This window comes from Salarias fasciatus, chromosome 14 (genome assembly GCF_902148845.1).
Source record: "Salarias fasciatus chromosome 14, fSalaFa1.1, whole genome shotgun sequence".
In the NCBI taxonomy this organism is placed as follows: domain Eukaryota; kingdom Metazoa; phylum Chordata; class Actinopteri; order Blenniiformes; family Blenniidae; genus Salarias; species Salarias fasciatus.
Genome location: NC_043758.1, coordinates 28,505,751 through 28,524,655, shown reverse-complemented (window position 1 = coordinate 28,524,655; position 18,905 = coordinate 28,505,751). Strand labels below are relative to the sequence as shown.

General features: G+C 42.0%; 1 protein-coding gene across 1 annotated transcript in view; it reads left to right on the top strand.

Annotated features, from left to right (window-relative positions):
• Positions 1 to 17,183, top strand: part of LOC115400038 (alpha-2-macroglobulin-P-like) — a 42,580-nt gene extending 25,397 nt beyond the window's left edge. Inside the window, exons 23-39 of the mRNA XM_030107690.1 lie at positions 729 to 954; positions 5,576 to 5,702; positions 5,868 to 5,989; positions 6,371 to 6,422; positions 6,588 to 6,671; positions 6,817 to 6,993; positions 7,187 to 7,262; positions 8,022 to 8,178; positions 8,273 to 8,347; positions 8,854 to 9,016; positions 9,093 to 9,280; positions 10,227 to 10,439; positions 13,180 to 13,304; positions 13,372 to 13,462; positions 14,184 to 14,252; positions 14,357 to 14,462; positions 17,101 to 17,183. Of these exons, the coding sequence (XP_029963550.1) occupies positions 729 to 954; positions 5,576 to 5,702; positions 5,868 to 5,989; positions 6,371 to 6,422; positions 6,588 to 6,671; positions 6,817 to 6,993; positions 7,187 to 7,262; positions 8,022 to 8,178; positions 8,273 to 8,347; positions 8,854 to 9,016; positions 9,093 to 9,280; positions 10,227 to 10,439; positions 13,180 to 13,304; positions 13,372 to 13,462; positions 14,184 to 14,252; positions 14,357 to 14,462; positions 17,101 to 17,183 (2,134 nt within the window). The remainder of the gene's footprint in view (positions 1 to 728; positions 955 to 5,575; positions 5,703 to 5,867; positions 5,990 to 6,370; positions 6,423 to 6,587; positions 6,672 to 6,816; positions 6,994 to 7,186; positions 7,263 to 8,021; positions 8,179 to 8,272; positions 8,348 to 8,853; positions 9,017 to 9,092; positions 9,281 to 10,226; positions 10,440 to 13,179; positions 13,305 to 13,371; positions 13,463 to 14,183; positions 14,253 to 14,356; positions 14,463 to 17,100) is intronic.
• The last annotated feature ends 1,722 nt before the right edge of the window (positions 17,184 to 18,905 follow it).

The following is an 18,905-nucleotide window of genomic DNA, read 5'->3' as shown; positions in this document are numbered from 1 at the left end:
CAAAAATGTAGAGGTAAAGAGCAAATACATACTGCGCTTAGATAAGTGCAGATACTTGAAAAAAACACCCGAGTTTATATAGTTTTGAGGATTTTTCTCTGGCAATTGTTGAATTTGAACATGTATAATCCTAAAGGTGCTCATGATTTGTGCCAGAAGGGAGATTTACATTTGTAATGTTTCATTATGTGAAAAAAGTGCAATTTTTCTTTTTTCTTTTTTTTTTTTTAACTACTAGGTTAAAAATTTCAAACCATCCAAATGTTTTTCCTGCCATGTGTAATGAGTAATGTTCTCATGTAAAGCATTTTTTCCTCCACTTATTGAGAAATTTTCTTTGTGAGATATATTCTTAATGTCAGGTAACAAGAATAAATTGAATCGATTAACGTCATAAAATTTCAATCAAATGAGATTCATTTTGTGGTACATTCTTTTACTTGCGTACAAGAGTTGAATAAATACTTTTACCAAAGTCTTTTCAGCAGATTTCTGTTGGCCACTTTCATTTAAATGCATGTCTGTCCTTTTACTTCTTATGGATATTTCTTCCCTTTTTGCTTCAGCTTGTGTCATTGTAGTTATTTTCCACACAACTGTTTTGCACAGACATGGATCAGCTTCATTGTTAACGTCTCAATTTTTTAAATGTCATTGCTAAAACATGCATCAAGCTTCATTTTTCAGTTTGAGCACAATCTACTAAATGCTTTTGCCTGCTGATCCAGAGACTCTGGAAGGAAGGACGTCCCCCTCAAAGTGCCCGACACCATCACCACCTGGGAGACGGAGGCTTTCTGTTTGTCCTCTCAGGGTTTCGGTCTGGCTCCTCGCCAGAACTTCACTGTCTTCCAGCCGTTCTTCCTGGAGCTCACCATGCCCTACTCTGTCATCCGAGGAGAGAACTTTGAGCTAAAAGCAACCATCTTCAGCTACCTGATCAGCTGCATCATGGTAACATGTTAACGCTCACAAAGTCAATTTATTTCTCAGTTTTTCTACTGTTGAGAGATTTGGGCCTTCTGTTTGTTGCCAAGTTGGAGAAAGAAGAATGGTAGAGAATAGTGTTGTAGTACTCAAGATTGGTCTCGGTCTCGAGACCACTTTTTGAAGATCTCGGTCTTGTCTTGCACTCGACCACATTTTTACTCGGTCTCGGGCACGGAGGACTCGGGATTTTACGGCAAAACCAGCCGAGACCACGGCTACAAAAGCACTGAACTGCCTGTCAACTGTCTCGCCTGTTCAGCGATTGTACGCCGCGGATGGATGCACGCGAGCTCCATTCCCCCGGCCTGCAATTCAAGTGCCCCCCCAAAAATGGCCCGATGCCAAATCTAGTTGCCGACCGCTGCACTACAGGATGATCGGGCTGAATTTTGCTCTGATCTTCTCCTCCTGACTGAAGCCGACAAGGTGTGGTTGTCGGAAGTATGCAAATGAGTTTGGGTCCGAGCTTCGTGTGGTGTGCGGTGTGTTCAGAGAGATTTTTTTCCATGGTTTGGATTCATATGCACAGGCCAGTGGTTATTTTTCCTACCTTGACATGTTTCGGCTGCCAAGCTGCAGCCTTCCTCAGAAGTGTCACGTGATGTTGTCTGGTCAGTTGATTTATACAGGTTTTGGCGCCAGCTTCCTACTGGGTGCAGTAGGATGACAGCGCCATCTGCAGTCCGACTTCTTCAGTACTGTGTCCCAGGTATGGGAAAGTTGATACGCCCCCTCTGCCCGGTTCACAGTCTGGGGGGCGCGTTTCCGGATCTCAGTGGCCTCCCTGATCCAGCGGTGGTACTTGTTGCTTTCCGTGCCGATGATCTGGGCATGATCCCAGTCCATGAGGTGGTTTTCCCTCTTGCAGTGTTCGGAAATGGCAGACTTTAGCTGTTCCTGCTCTGCCTGTCATTTGGAGGAGAGTGTGCAAACTTTAGATGTTTCTTTTTGTTGCACGACAAACAAGGTATTTCGTAAATGATATTGCATTTGTGTTGTGGCTCTATTTTGTCCTTGGGATGTACTAGTAACTGCCGTAGTTTTATGTGTGGTTTTACTGGGGTGCTGATGTTGTGCTTATTCATGGCCCGTTGTATTCTCTCTGTGATCCCTCTGATGTATGGAAGTGTCACCATGGCCCTGTTTTGTTTCTCAGTTTGTTTAGTTGTTGTTCTCTTTTTTGTGTCTTTGTTTTGTTTTGTTTGTTGGCGGCCTTTGTTTATGGCCCACATCGGATAATTGCACTTTCGTAGTGCTTTTATGATGTGTTGTTCCTCCTCTTTTCTGTCTTCTTCCTATGTGATTAGTTTTGTGCGTTCGAAAAGGGTTCTTACGACTGAAAGTTTGTGGTTAATGGGATGTTCTGACATCCAAAGGAGGTATTGATCTGTGTGAGTGGGTTTCCGATATATGTGAATTTTAATGCTGCCATCTTCCAGGTGCTTTATGTCCAGGTCCAGGAAATGTATGGTGCTGTCTGTTTCCTCTTCGTGGGTGAACTTGATGTTGTTTGTGTCATCCAGTGTGTTGAGATGATCCGTGAGTTCTTGTGTATGTCCTTTTCTTGTTATTTCCAAAATGTCATCCACATACCTCTTCCAGAGGGAAAGGCCGCAGTGTGGTGGTACTGTTTTGAGGGCCCGGGCTTCAAGGTCTTCCATGAAGAAGCCGCTCATTATGGCAGACAGCGGATCCACCATTGCAAACCGCTCCTTCTGCCTGTAGATGGTACCCCGGTATTGGAAGTAGGTGGAGGTGGAGACAAATTCCAGGAGCCTTGTGATGTCCTCGACAGTGAGTGGGGTCCTTCTTTTTAATGATTTGTCCTCCTTGAGGCGATTATGTACGATGTGTATTGTGATGTTTATGGGAGTTTTTGTGAATAAAGAAACCACATCATGTGAGATAAATATTTAATCTTTTTGAATTGTTATATCCTTCAGATCCTGGGCCAATTGCTTGGCATTTTTACAGTGTTGATCTGTGAGACCAAGGAGTGGTTTTATGAGGTCAACCAGGGCTTTAGACAGATTGTATGTCACGGACCCGATGCTATCCACAATGGGTCTAAGCGGTGTTCCAGGTTTGTGTATCTTGGGGGTTCCATAAATTCTAGGGGTGATGCTTGCTGTGGGGATGAGATGATTGTATGTCTCCTTACTTATTTTTTCTTCATTGAGAAGGGGTTTGAGTAGTGATTTCAGGGCCTTCTTTTTGTCTTCAGTTGGGTCTTTCTTTAGAATTTCATATGTATTGGAATCTTGTAACATAGTATCCATTTGCTTTTCATAATGCTCCGTGTTCCAGAGATTTTTTTCCGATCGGAGGCGTTGGAAGGGGAGATCGTAGATAATGAGCATGTTTAATATTTCCGATTGCAAATCCTGTGGTGTGTGGTGCGCTCTGAGAGGAGATGATCAGCTCAGAGCCGACCTGTCCACACCCTCGGAATAGAGCTCCCTGATTGGCTGAACAGCTCCGTCTCACCACGTGTTAATACACTGCTTTGAAAAAAAGAAATTCCGTCTCAGCTGTCAGAGCTGGAGACATGAATATATATCAGTGAAATATATTCATTATATGACAGTGAAAAAGAAAAGCCAGAGCTCTGAAACAGTGCAAAAGGTTAGTGGTTAATCCTCAATAACTGTATCGCTCCTGGATGAACTCTATTTCCTCCATTCAGACCCAAACCCAAATCTGGTTCATTCATCTGCATCTCCACCAGTTCTGCAATAATCCCAATGTTTTAATACATCTCCAGTATTAACCATCATGGAAAAATGGGGGGGAAAAAAACAAACAAATGAAAAAAAAAAAACCCCACTTTCTGAGGACTCCGTGCCTGCAGAGCGACGGAGCGGAGGTATAATGAAACTTTCTCTGATCAAATCTCAACGTGTTTTTTCTGGTTCAAACTATCCAGTCTGGGGACAAAAAAGAATGATTTAAGATATTTGGTGATTTAAAAAAGTAGATTTTATTTATCGCAGACAGTTCCTAATACGTAACTTATTTCTACTGCTCCACTGTAGTGAAAAGTAAAAAAAAACAAACACACACACACACTCACACACACATTAATAAGCTCAATTATTATCAAATGTGGAGGGTAAATGATAAGAAAATTATCTCAAACTATGTTTTCCTCTTCTGTACTGTAACATTATTTTCTGACTGGGTCCTCACAGTCCGTGCTCCGTGCGCGCGGGGTGGGGGTGGGGGGTGGGGGGGTGGGGGGGTATGAGGGGGGTTCAAAGGAGCGATGCCGATATGAATAGGAATGAGCTCTCTGCTTATTATTAAAAGTGGAGATGAATTTAAACACAGGAATGAAGGGAAACTGCGCAAAGTCACGTTTGACTACGCGAGATTTGGAAGAGTGAGGAGCAATTCTCTGACAGAATCTTGTAGTGTGTGTTCTGCTCCAGAGCGACACCACACACGAGAAGATCAGGAGAGGAAGATCTGCTGCGATCTGCCTTTTGTTGTCTTCTAGTATGTGGTCTCTGAATTGGGGTAACAGAAACAGGTTTCCCCAGCTGCTAATTTAACATAAATAAGACAGTGCTATATTGAAGAGATGTGTTGAAATGTTCTTTAGTTGCAGTGTTCTGCCCCTAAAAACGTTGCAGATAACTGTACTGCTTTATTTTGTACTATTTTTCCTGTTGGCTTTTATTTTGAAACTCAGTTTTGAATAGGAAGTGGTAACAGGAAGTTACGGTGGCAGCCATCTTGTTTTAGTTCAGCGTGAGACATGTGCCTCGTGTTCATCAGCTGCCATCTGCCTCTTACTTTGTGCCTTCGACATCATCGTCTGAGTTTTGATTTATATTTGAAAGAAGAAACATATTTCTGTATTATTTCTGTACTGTGATTATCGAAAAAGTGGTATTTGTAATGCTAAAGATACAACAGTGATGGGTGGTTTATAGGCTATTGGACTGTGTTTCTATGCTATCAAGCTGACTTAGCTCTGTATTAGCATGCGCAAAGAGCATCTTTCTTTTCTTTTCTTTTTTTTTTACAGTTTTACTCCTTGAATCTGTCTGAATGCTTGTTGAGTCCTACTTGAATTCATGTCGAAATCTAAGTAAACTAGAGCTTTGGAAGCTAACTGCTGACTCATCTTTGCTTTCAAGAGGAGTTAGGCTACTGCTGAATTGTCGTTAGAAACATGCCAAGGAGAGCAGGATATGCAGACAAGTTTATTACAGACAATCTTACACTTACCCGAAAATTAATGAATAAGCATTGAATTAAATGGTTAAGTAAAATTTTGTATTGTCTCGGTCTCGATCTGTCTGGTCTCGGTCTTGACTCGGTCTTGACCCCTCAAAGTCTTGGTCTTGTCTCGGTCTCGATACACTGTGGTCTCAGCCATGTCTTGATCTCGGTTTAGGTGGTCTCTACTACAACACTAGTAGAGAACCAAGGAGTGAACCCTGTGGGACCCCAGAAGTAACAATACTGAACCACTGCGTACCTCTAATAATGGGATGTTGTGAAGGATGCAATGAAAGATCAGCTCAGATCAAACCAAAACTGTTTAGATATTTTCTCTGATGTGTCTCTTAAACAGGTCAGTGTGACTCCTTCCCCATCCTCAGATTACACACTCACCCCCCTCTCAGATGACCAGTATACATCCTGTCTGTGTGGCAGTGAGCGCAAGACCCTGAGCTGGACCATGACACCCTCAGCTCTAGGTGAGGATGGCAGCATTATCATTAGATCCAGAATGGAACAATATCACAATGCTGTGAAGAGTTAATTTACGAGGCAATAATTATTATTGTGTATAATTCACACCTAAGAATATTAAGCATGTACACTGAAACCCCCCCCCCCCCCACTTGTTTGTTTTGCTGTAGGTACCGTGAATGTGTCTGTGCATGCTGAGGCTGTGCCGTCCTCCTTGCTATGTGGCAACGACGTTGTGGAGGTACCAGAGCGAGGTCGCGTCGATGTGGTCACTCGGTCCCTGGTCATAAAGGTTGGTGTCTGATTAACAGGGTGGAAGTGAAGGAGTGTAGCTGCTGCACAATATCTTATTTGTATGTGATCACACACCTTCCAACCAGCTTCTTTGGATGGATAGTGGAGAAAAGTTAAATATTTACTAGTCCAGTAGTAAATATTCCCAGTCATCATAGTGTGGCTTCTCCAGGCTGTTTTGTCTTGGGAGTACCATTATCTAGTGATTCTGGTTACTTATGTTATTGTGATGTTCAATCCAATGTGGAGTGATCAGCAATAAAAAGAGACTAATTATGTTTGCGGGCTGAGGTAGTGTTTCTGGTCACTGCAGAGAAAATGAGACAAAATGTCACCCAAAAGTTTGAGTGAAATCGTTTTTCACCTTTTCTCTTTGCAGGCTGAGGGAACAGAGGTGTCAAAGACGTTCAACTGGTTGCTCTGTCCAAAAGGTCTGTCTGGTTCAAACCTAAACAGCTGTTTGTGGACTTTTCTGAATGAATGGGAACTTTGTGGGGACAAAGTGAAACAAATTAACCCCCCACCCCCCCACCCCCAGAAGCAAAGGTCCTCGAAGGAAGTCTGGTTACTTTCTCATTTCTTTTCTTTGTACAAAGGTGATGTCTTGACTGAAGAAACAGAACTCCAACTCCCATGGAACTTAATCGAGGGTTCAGCCAGAGCCTCCGTATCAGTGTTGGGTAAACTGAGATAACCATCATGCCACAGAATTTCCATTTTGACTTGTAATCAAGCATTTCACTTTGAGTTTAATGGAGTTTAAATGAAAATAGTAAATACGCTTCCTTCACATTTTGACAAATGGGTGGTTTGTTTTTCCTGGAGGCGACATCCTCGGCCGAGCCCTGGAGAACCTGGACCAGCTTCTGAAGATGCCGTTTGGATGTGGGGAGCAGAATATGGTGCTTTTGGCTCCAAACATCTACATCCTTCTTTACCTGGAAAACACCAAGCAGCTCACCCCAGCCATCAGGAGCAAGGCCACCAACTTCATGATCAGTGGCAAGTCTTTTTCTACTTCATTAGGACAAAATAAAACTGATATTTGTAGGACTATCCTTGAAACACAAACCTTAAGATTTCATTTTTTGTTATTACTATTATTATTATTTTATTTATTTATTTATTTTTGTTTTGAAAGTGTATGCAGTCTGTGATGCTCCCCGATTTAAAGAAGGCCTGTTTCTGTCCTCAGGCTACCAGAGACAGCTGAACTATAAGCTCTCCAACGGGGCTTACAGCACATTTGGAAGCAATCCTGGAATCACTTGGTGAGAACACAGTCTGGATGTGATATATATTAATTATCATATCAGATATAATGGTGATGGCCATCATCCAGCTGGGCAAACACCCGGCTCACAGACCTCAGATCTGGGACTCTGCTGACACTCACAAGGAACCTACAGTACAGAGACAGCAAGCAAGGAAAACATATTTTATATGGCAACAGTGAAAGTTCTAGGAATCTATTGAACCAACAATGAAAAGTTTGTTTGAATCAAACCTGCCTTGACAAATGTGAACATATAGATAAATGCATTTAGTGTAATTTTTAGTATAAGAAAAACATATCTATCATAAAATTGTTCGACCAAATTGTCCATGATAGGTGACAACTCTGTCAGGATGATAGTAAGGAGCAGAGGTAGCCTGAAGATCAACAACGACTGACACACATTAAAAAACACTGGGCCATGTAGAAAGAACATCCAGGGTACGAGTCCGGTGGAGCCTCCGCATACTGTTGGCTGTAAAGCTATGGTTATGGCATTTAATGACTGCTCATATGGGTATTCAGTATTTGCAAGCGGCAAAAGGTTAGTACTTGTACAAATTCTTTTAAAAATGATATTGGTGCATGAAATAATTATGTAACTTTGTCTAAAATTGAAATAATCATCATATTTTTTTAGTTTACAGCTGTGCAGATGGTGAATCCAGAAGGGAAAGAGTTGAGGCAATGGCTAAATGCTTTTGCAACATCAAGGGAAGCTCTGTCCAATTCATTCTGTTTTGCTTTCCTTCAGGCTAACTGCATTTGTGCTGAGGTGCTTTGTCAGAGCACAGAGTTTCATTTACATCGACCCGAAAAACATTGAAGAGGCAAAAACCTGGCTGATGAGCAAGCAGCAACCCAATGGCTGTTTTGAAATGTCAGGAAAACTCTTCCACAACTTGATGAAGGTGAGCACCAAGTGCCTTTCTGGAGGAAAAGGAACAACTGATGACTCATGGCTGAATGTTGGATAATGATGGAGCGTCTGTTTTCCCTCCACAGGGCGGAGTGTCTGATGAAGTGACGCTCAGTGCATATATTACCGCTGCATTTTTAGAAATGAAGACATCAGCAGATGTGAGTAAATACTGTTCATCACCACTGCTGCTTAAGTGAATGAAAGAGTTTATGTGTACATTAACACTACTCTGTTTGATTTACAGGGCACACGAGACATATGAGATTTAATTAACCTAGTGAAAGGAAGTCATTATTGTCTAAATATTAGCTAATATTCTGTGATCTGGTGACTCATCCAGGTGTTTCCTGCCCTGACCCATAGTTAGCTGTGATCGGCTCCAGTGCGACCCTGAGCAAGATAATGCAGTTCAGAAGACAGATGGATTCTAAAAAATGGGGTGAAATGAAATTTTGTAAGGGGAATTTAGGAAAGGCTGAAAGTGAAACTGCCACTACTTCACATTTTGAGGAGCCTGTAGAGGTGGTTTGACATCTCAATTAAAAAGATCCCTTGTCGCTTCCTGTTGAAGATGAACTGGGTCAGCCCGGGATTTTTTCCACTTTTGGATGGGAAAACAACACAAACCCCAGGATTTATTTTGTATCTTTTCTTTATATTACAGGATCCTGTTGTTGTGAGGAGTCTGGCATGCCTCAAAGAGTCCATGAGTGACCTGAGCAACACCTACACCACAGCCCTGATGGCCTACGTCTTCACCCTGGCAGGAGACACGGAAACCCGCAATCACCTCTTGCAGCACCTCGACTCAGTCGCAGTCAGAGAAGGTGAGTCGTCCTCCTGAAGGAGACAATCAGGCTCCTCTACAGTGAATGTCAGCTGACATTGTTTTTCTGCTTTTAGGGAATTCCCTCCACTGGTCTCAGAAAGCCGCAGAAACATCAGCCTCTCTCTCTGTGGAGATCAGCTCCTACGTGCTCTTGGCCAAACTCAGCAGCTCCCCAACAGACGAGGATGCAGCTCACGCCTCTGAAATTAGCAGATGGCTGATAGGACAGCAAAACTCTTATGGAGGCTTCACCTCCACACAGGTGCAGTCGCAGAGCATGAATGACATACATATACTAAAACTTCAGGCCTTGGAGCCGTAATTTACCTGTGTTTTGCTGTGTGTCCTGATGAGGACCTTGAAGACTCTTCATTCAGTCTTATGCACACAAGAATCATTCACGGCAAAGATACCATGAAGAGAAGTTCAGAGAGAAGTAGAATGTGTTTCTATAGCCCTCCTTTCAAGTCCCTTCCACTTAGAATAGTACCAGTTGGCATAATATATCATAAAGAAAAAAAAAAAAACATTAAACAAGTGTAAGAGTCAAACCTAGGATATTCCTTACAATCACTAACACAAAAAATGTTTTACTTCAGTTTTATTCAGAGTTCAGAGGAAACATATGCAGTTATAGTTGGCAAGACATTACATGCAAAACCAGTCACTGTGAAGTTAAAAAACATGAATGAATTCAAATCAAAATACGGTGACGAGACAGGTTGAGACCAAAAAGTGGCCAAACACCTAACCTTAACATAAAACAACTCACTTAAGTAACAATCTTTCTATGCAAACCTTTTATTGTTAACAAGACCACATTGTACACCTTGTGTATGGAACATTTTCAAGCTGAAAAAAGTGTATTAAAAAAATTACAAAAACAACCAACAGTGCCCTCTTGTGGCCCTATATGAAAGGTACATCGTTTTCAGTGTTGCTGCTCTGTCTGTGCAAATGGACATCGTTTTCAATTCGTTGCTCTCTAATCACATATCTCTTCTGAAGCAAAAACATAAAACCATTGCATTTCCACTTGAAACATTGTATAAATGGGGCCTGCAAGAGAAAAGAGCAGCCTGTTTCCTGCAGAGCTGGAGTGATGGATGGAGACATGTCCTAAGGGAAATGGTTGTTGCAGCTATTTATCCAAAGATCATTGTGTTTGGTGCTGTGTGTGTAAACAATTTCATGACTGTGTGTTGTAGGACACAGTGGTGGCTCTCCAGGCTCTGGCTCTTTACGCCACTGTGGTGTACAGCCTCGAGGGTTCGAGCACCGTGACGGTTCAGGCTCCCAGCGGCGCTCTGTTGTTTGAGGTGAATCCAGACAACAAGCTGCTCTACCAGGAGAGGGCGCTGCAGGACGTGACGGGGAATTTCAGCCTGGAGGCGAAGGGCTCTGCATGTGCTGCAGTACAGGTCAGTGAACGCCTCATGGCCTCAGCGGCTCTTTCTCACTTTCTTTTCTGTTACACCAACTTTCTCCATGCGCCCCTTCACTCTTTCAAGGTCCCCTCCTGTCTGTCAGCAAACTCTCCAACATTATTTGTCTAATATGTCCAGTCTTTCAACTGTCGATTTTTTTTAGGAACTGCTCATCCTCATCCTTGTGATCTGTCTGTTCATTGCCCCTTCCTTTCTCAGTTGCTTCTGTTCTAATGTAACTGGCCTGATATTGTATTTAACTCTTGAGCTTCAGGCCACAGAGGTCCACAATCCAAAACCACAATTCTTACATCAACTTAAAGGGCAACTCCGGTTTTTTGACACCTGGACCTTATTTCTAGGTGTGTGTATGCTCATATACTCACTCAGACAAACATGGTGCAGCTCGGAGTCCTTCAGAAGTTATTTAGATCCAACCGATTTAGCGGGGGCCACGGCAAGGGAGCTTCAGCGCGGGACATAATCTCTGCAGAATCGCTCATTTCGGCTATATTTTTTCATCCATCGCCAGTGTTATCATAAAGTCAGCTCGTCTACCGTCTTTAGGTGGGTCAGCTGACAGTTTTCGCTAACTTAGCCACAATTAGCTCAGATGGGAACGTTGCAGAGCTCCTCTCTCCAGCAGAAAGGCACTTTGAGTCGGCCTCCGCTGTCACGGCGCCCGGGCGTCTGACTCACGGGGAGGCTGCGGAGCTCCGGTGCCCAGCGGAGGCGCACTGCGCACGGGCTGGAGACCTCCAGAGCCTCCCGCTGACGGGAGAGGCTCCTTTAAGACTGGTCTGGTCAGTTGTCATTTAACTCATCTACAATGCTTACAGATTGCTCTCTTTATTATAGTCTAGATTAAGTTACTCTGTGTATCATAGAAAGTTGTCTTGGTCTGAACTTCAATTACTTTGGTATAAATGCGGTTTATTACTTCCGCCAGGAGGTAATGTAATCATGTCGGTTTGTTGGTTTGTTGGTTGGTTGGTTGGTTTGTTAGCAAGATCCCGGAAAAAGTAATTGACGGATTGCAATGAAACTTTGTGGAAAGGTGGGTCTTGGGCTAACTTAGAATTGATTAAATTTTGGTGATGATCTGGATCACTGTCTGGATCCAGGAATTTTTTAAAGGATTCTTTATCATTGAGAGATAGGGAGTCTTTCACATGGTTGGGCAGGCCCGCCGACAGGGGGGGACAAACACCTGGTTCACACAAGACGCGCTGCTTTCGACGCGGAAGTGAGAGGCGCCGCGCACCGACTGTCAGATCGGCGCCCCTGTTAACCTATCTGACGGTTCATACAAGAGGTGCGGGACAGCGCCGCGTGCGTAGCAGCTCGCGCCGTGGACCGCGGCCGCTCCGCTCCTCTCAATTTTTATGGGCGGCCGATATGATCAAAAATACGGCATCAGAGACGGTGTTTAAAGCGGCGTAAATATGGGCAGACGCCGTTTGCCGTACGCCGTCACGTGACCGCCGCCTGGTCAAATCAGACGCCGTTCCGCGATCGCATTATAATTTTACTCTAATATTCTCCACCCCTGAAGTTTGGTCAGCCAGTAAAATTAATTTATTTTTACCCAATCAGTGGAAACCTGGGGAGACTGAATCAGCTGCAGGATGAGCTCGATCTCTGGACTCGAAAAAACATGTATTTTGTCTTTTATCTCACTACATTTTGGATTTGCAATTATCATATGTGTGCTTCTTTAGGTACTATAATAAAAACATTTTCCATTACTTTTTTAAATTACAGTTTACAAAATGTAATCGTTTGGATTACAAAATTGATCTTACATAATTGATCTTACAAAAATACATGTTTTTTCGGCAAATTAAATTGATTGTTAAAAAATAATGATGATAAACGAACACACAATTTGTTGCGCGAAACATTTGTTGATCAGAAATGAACAAAGCAGCATAAGCATAATGCAACAAAAGTATTATGTTCTGGTTGTGAAGTCCAGATTCCTTCCTGTCCTGGAGCCAAAGCCAGAGATCGAGCTCGTCCTGCAGCTGATTCAGTCTCCCCAGTTTTCCACTGATTGGGTAAAAATAAATTAATTTTACTGGCTGACCAAACTTCAGGGGTGGAGAATATTAGAATAAAATTATAATGCAGGCGTCTGGTTTGACCAGACGGCGTTCCGCGAACGCTGCCTGGTCACGTGACGGCGTTCGGCGAACAGCGTCTGCCCATATTTACGCTGCTTTAAACGCCATCTCTGACGCTGTATTTTTGATCATATCGGCCGCCCATATATTTTCTCCGCGAGCCGTGCGTGCCGTGCACCGCCAGTTGTAAAGCTGGACAGAGCAGATCGCACCTCACAGGAAGTCGGGAACGGAAAATATGAGAGAATCCGGTCAATTTTCAAATTAAAATGAAGTAAACTAACATTAATTATGTTGCTTTTCGGTTTTCCTTTTCAGATAAACACACACACACACACACACAGGGAGAGAGGGCGACAGGGTGACAGAGAGAGGCACCGCACGCTGCAGCGCTCTGCTCTGATCACACCCCGATCACAATGTTGTGTGATTATATATGGTGTTCTTATGGTTGTTGGTGACTGATTTGAGCTGTGGCGGAGGTCTGCGCTCTCTGACTGCCAAATTCTAGTTTCCAGTATAATACTGTTATTCACAGCTGAACTCTCAGATGTCGTTCAGTTTTGGTGTCTGTCATGTCGTCACCGGTTATTTATTCATTCTGGCAGATTTCTCTTCACTACAACATCCCGACTCCCATTGAGACTTCAGCTTTCGTCCTGATGGTCAAAGCAACGCCTCAGTGTAGCAGCAATTCTGAGACACCCCGTCTAAGCCTGGAGATAGTGTCTCTGTAAGTACTCAGCAATTAGCTTCCTGTCACAGATCTACTGCAGCTGATTTCCTGCATTCTCCAACAGATATAGAGGGAAGGAGGACGCTACAAACATGGTGATCCTGGACATCAAAGCACTCTCTGGATTTGTACCAGACACACAATCTGTCAAGAAGGTTAGTGATTCTTAGTTAATTCAATTCAGTTCTATTCTATTCAGCTTTATTTATGAAGTGCCCATTACAAGATGGTGTTTCTAGACACTTTTACAGAGAAAACCCAACAGATCCACATGAGCAAGCATAAGTGACTGTGGAAAGGAAAAACTCCCTTTTAACAGGAAGAAACCTGCAGAACCAGGCTCAGAGGTGGCGGCTTTCTGCTATTCCGGTTGGGGTGAGGGAACAGAAAGAGAAGGAGATAGGACACACAGTTTCTTCTATCTACATACAATTCATATATAAACACAGGGTACATAGGTTACAAGAGGAACAATCATCAATGGCATGTAGCAATACAAGGAAATACAGTAGTACAATGAAATTACATTGAAACGAGAGAAGGAGCAGAGCTGGGATCCGGTTCCACAAGGTAGGAGCCCGGGGTTAAGTAAACGCTTACACCCACCGGGTCCGGGTTACCTCGATCACCCGTAAATTCATGGACCTATCGAATTGAAAAGTAAAACTGTTTGAAGCAAATGACACACATTTGGGCTTAAAATGAATAGCCACATTCACATTAACTTTTTTCTTTTCCAGATTGGGTTATTAAAAAGCTATAGATCCATGGCTAAATCTGTGAATATTTTGCTACTTGAGTACATAGTTTTTATTTCTTGATTGCTTTGCAATGGCCATTATGAGGAGAGATGAGCGAAAATATCTTCTCCCACAGCTCAGACATCATTGGACGGTGGACCGTGTCGACCAAAAGGATGATCACATTCTGGTGTATTTACGGGAGGTGAGACAGAATTCGCATGACATGGAAATATTACATAATGTTCCTTATAGACTTAGCATTTCTTTTTTTTTTTTAAATTTATTTATTTTTTAATGTCTCCGCAGTTAAAGAAGGACATGGCCGTGTCACACACTTTGGAGCTCATCCAGGAGGTCCCAGTGAAAAACCTGAAGCCTGCTGTGGTCAAGATCTACGACTACTACCAGCCCAGTAAAAAAAAACTCATCATCTTTTTTTTAATTATATAGTGTCCTGGGTGCATGGTGTCCGTGTCAGACCCTTGGTAATATGCATGCCACCTTCTCTACCTCTTCTCCACTGATATGGACTGTATGACTCTACCGGTCCTCCTGAAGTCTATAATGACCTCCTTTGTTTGTGTGGGGTTGAGGACAAGGTCGTTGCCCTCATAAATCCCGCCAATGTAGTATCGTCTGCAAGCTTTATCAGGGTGTTTGGTGGAGTGGGTGGGGGCACAGTCCATGGTGAATAGGGTGAGGAGTGCTAGACTAAGCACACACCACTGCGGCGTGCCAGTGTTCATGGTCACGGTGCTGGATGTCAGGTTTCCCATCCTGATATTCTGAGGTCTGTTAGTCAGAAAGTTCATAACGAGAACAGAGGCCAAGGTTAGTGAATTTGTCTACAAGTTCATGGGGGATAACAGTATTGGAGGCACTGCTACAATCCACAACGGGTATTTTGCTGCTCCTGGTGGGTTGGTGCTGTATGAAGTGTAACCAAGACAGCGTTCTCTGTAGGGCTTGTCTGTCCGCTACGCAAACCTGTGACTTTCCCGATTTGTAGGGATGTTTCCTTTGATGTGTGCGAGCACCATCCTCTTGAAGCACTTCATAATCACTGGGGTGAGGGTGAATAGGCGGTGGCCATTGAGGGTTGTAATGGCAGACGTTTTGAAGCACAGGGGCGATGGTGGTCGACTTGAGGCAGGTGGGGACTGCAGCTTGCTGTAAGGAGAAGTTAAAAATCGCTGTGAACACCTCGGCCAGTTGGTCAGCTGTGCCATTCTTTTCTTTAATGAAGGCTCCAGGTATTTCTCTTCTATTACTGACCAAAAGGACCTGCTGGTTCAGGAGTCAGTGAGCTCAATCAGTCTGTGTTGGAAAACGTTCGAAAAACTGAAAATGTAGTTGGTTGGACACTACATGGACAGATTATTACTAAAGGATGTTCCATTCAGCTCAAAATAACCTTTCAGCCTATTTTTTGAACATGCAGAATATTTGAGGTTATGTGGACATTATTCTGGACAGTATTTGATATTGTTCTGGTTTGTGGCAACAACAATGAACATGCATTTATGTAAATGTTTGTGAAATCCCATGTTGATGAGAGTATTAACAATTTTAAAATTTTCACTTTAATCCACATTTAGAGTTGATAACAAACGTGCGATCAATTTGTGATTAATCGAGAGTTAACTATGGACAATCATGCAAATAATCGCAATTAAATATTTTAATCAATTGACAGCCCTAGTATGTTGTTATTTTTGTAGTCGGTCAGGGATTTGATAGGCTAAGCTATCATCTTCATCAAGCTGTCTTTCTACAAAATATGGAAGATTATAATTATTGATAAAGTTGTTATGTACAAAATAATTCTCTTATTTATCTTTGTCAGTCGAATCTGATGAATCAAATAATATGTTTAAATTTATTTATACTTGTTTGAAAACTGTTTTTTCTAGTTTACGTAATTGTCCCCCAAATGGGATGAAATGGAAAAAAAAAAAAAGAAAACAAACTTTCGGACTTTTGAAATGTTTAATCAGAGTCCGAAAATGTGAAAATGAATCGATTGAGTTTTATTTATTTAGCAGGTTTCAGTAAACTGTAAATCAAAATGCAAATATACACACCCACACACACAGACATAAACACACAAACTCTCCCACACACAGATACACAGGAAAAACTGCTGCGTAAAACCAGGAAGAAAAGCTCATTGAAAAAGTGGGGGAAAACATCATGGATGGTAAATGTATTTCACTTTGACAGCACTATTCCACCTCCTCAGTGATCACCAAGGGGCTTCACATCGTTCATCACAGTCACCCATTCACACACAGAGGCAGCTGTCCTGCAAGGACATCCACTGGGAGCAGCATGGGGTTCAGTTTCTTCCCCATCTCAAGGAGAGATGGGAAATAAATCCTGCAATCTTCCATTTGAAAGACTTTCCCAACAAATCCACAGCTACCCAAGAAATCAATCTTTCACATAAAGTACTGATGTCAAGAGATTAAAAAAACTGAAAGATTAATAATTATTGTCTGAAATTAATGTAATGAATCTATTTTTTAATCTCATCTAAAAATTGCTAAGAAAAGCCTTGAACTTCAGATATTTTCATGTAAATTCAATATATTATTATCTTGGTTTCAAATATTGATAAATAACACAAAGAAGTGTCTTTGTAAAGTCATGCATTGTTTTTAACAGACTTGAATGTCCCAGCAACCTTTATAGTCAACGACTGTTCATAATTAGACAGTTAAAATAAAATAAACCATCAGGTCCATATTAAAGTGCTGCAAGTTAACGCATTAAAAAAAGTGTGAATGCTTTTCTGAACAAGACTCTGGGACAAAGCATGTCAGAAAATTTAGTTCAGAAATGTATGTCTCATAAGATGGCATTAAAAAAAGATTCTTGAAGCATTTTGTGATGGACACATTTCATTAATGCAACTGTTGTGTTCTCCTTCTGCTGCCATCTTTGCATTTACTGTGGACTTGTAAAAAAAGAGGGAATAAAAAGTTTGTGAATGAGTGTCTATCAGTTATTGTGTCTCTTTGACTCATGCAGGTTTTTTTCTCTCACAGGTGACCAGGCCAAGGAGAAGTACAACTACTTTTGCACTGCAGGTAGTGATCTGTCTCAGCATGCACCAACAACTAAACATTAGCTTAGAGGAATTCAGACCAGACATCAGCACAACCTGACCTTCAACAAAAAACTGAAAACCCACAAAATAATGTTTGCTTTAACATTCCACACCACATATGGTCACGGTTTTTTTTAAACTTTTCAACTAAAAATGTTCTTTTTCTGTTTTTCTTTGTTTACAGCTTGAAGAAACAAGTGCATTCAACAATCCGAGATTTCACAAATAAAGACCAGTTTTCGCTCTTCCAACTGGAGCTGCAAATAAGTACGGATCTTTCAGATAAATGTATATTTTTTTCTTCAAAATAAAGACAAATGTTCATTTTTAATAACGCATTTGAGTAATGTTCATAATAAAGAAATTTGATTATGTTTCTAATAGTAACTCTATGCTATTGTGTTTTTGTTCTTTTGTCAAAGAAAGTCAACTTTCTTTTCTTAAGAATTTGTGTCTTCCATTTTAAATTTGGTTTGGAGAGTCTCTCTGGCTGAAGAATCCCTTTAAGAATATAAACAAACTTTTATTGAGCATTTACAGGAAATTGCTTTGTTTCTCTGCAGCTCAAAAACACATGTATGCACACACAGAATGTGATTTTACTGAGATGTGTATTGTTGAAGATGTTCAAGACTTAAATAAAGCAGAGCTGTTAGAGCCCAACTCAAAAGACTACTTCAAGCTCACAGTCACACCATGTAGCCAATTTCTCTTCAATTTTTATACATTGCTGTTCCACAGGCAGTGGAGATTTGTTGAAGATTTTCAGGTAAAGACTTTCAAAGTAAAGGTTATAATGAACCGGTGTACAGTGGAGCGGTGGGCAAAATGACGTTTGGCACCCCCTCCGTGACTCAAACAGAAAAATGATATTAAACTAACAATACGTGCTTCATTTTCTAGAAATAAATTATAATGAAAGAGCAGATAAACAGCTTGGAGCAAAGGACAGCTCGCTCTGAGGAGGCGGGTTGTGGGAACAATCCAACCAATCTGTCATTAACAATATCAATGAATGGTATGAAATCAAACCTGTCTGCACCATTTAATGGCTGCTGGTCGGGGCAAAGTTTATACCGTGTGTCACTGTCTGGTTTACAAACACACTGTAACAATCAGAATGTTGGCTGAAATTGAAGAAGGATGAAGCATCCCACCTAAGAAATTTACCACCGGCTCCACTACATATGACGTATTTTAATATAGGGTGAGAACGGGGCCTGAGGCTCCCGTAATGTTTCTTGACTTGCACTTTATCCTGCCTGTGTGAGATCATTACAGCCTCACATTTATTATAAACTAATAAATTTGAAATACATCTTGGATATGCTGGGACACATCATCGCTGATGTAACATGGGGTCATTGGGTGTTTCAAGTCTTTCAGCATCAGACACCCTTACCAAGGCAGTCTGGCCAGGGCTGATCAGACCCAACCTGTGTCTGGGAGCGTTCGTCCATTGATTTACCCTCTTGATTTATGACCACCTTATGACTTAGTCTACAGCTTCAATTTCAGACCTAATGGTCTCCCTCTTTGCCTCTATTGTGAGGACAAGCAATGTGAGCGCTGCAGAGTGACCACCCGGCACATCATCAGTATCCCGCCTTCAGAAATTCATAGCAGGCTTTGCAGCCTTGCCTTCTGCACATGTCTACCAATTCCTGGTACTTGACATGCTTCTTTTCATTACCTCTATTCATGCGCTCTTCTCAGGGTACTCTGAGTTCCAGAATCATCCAC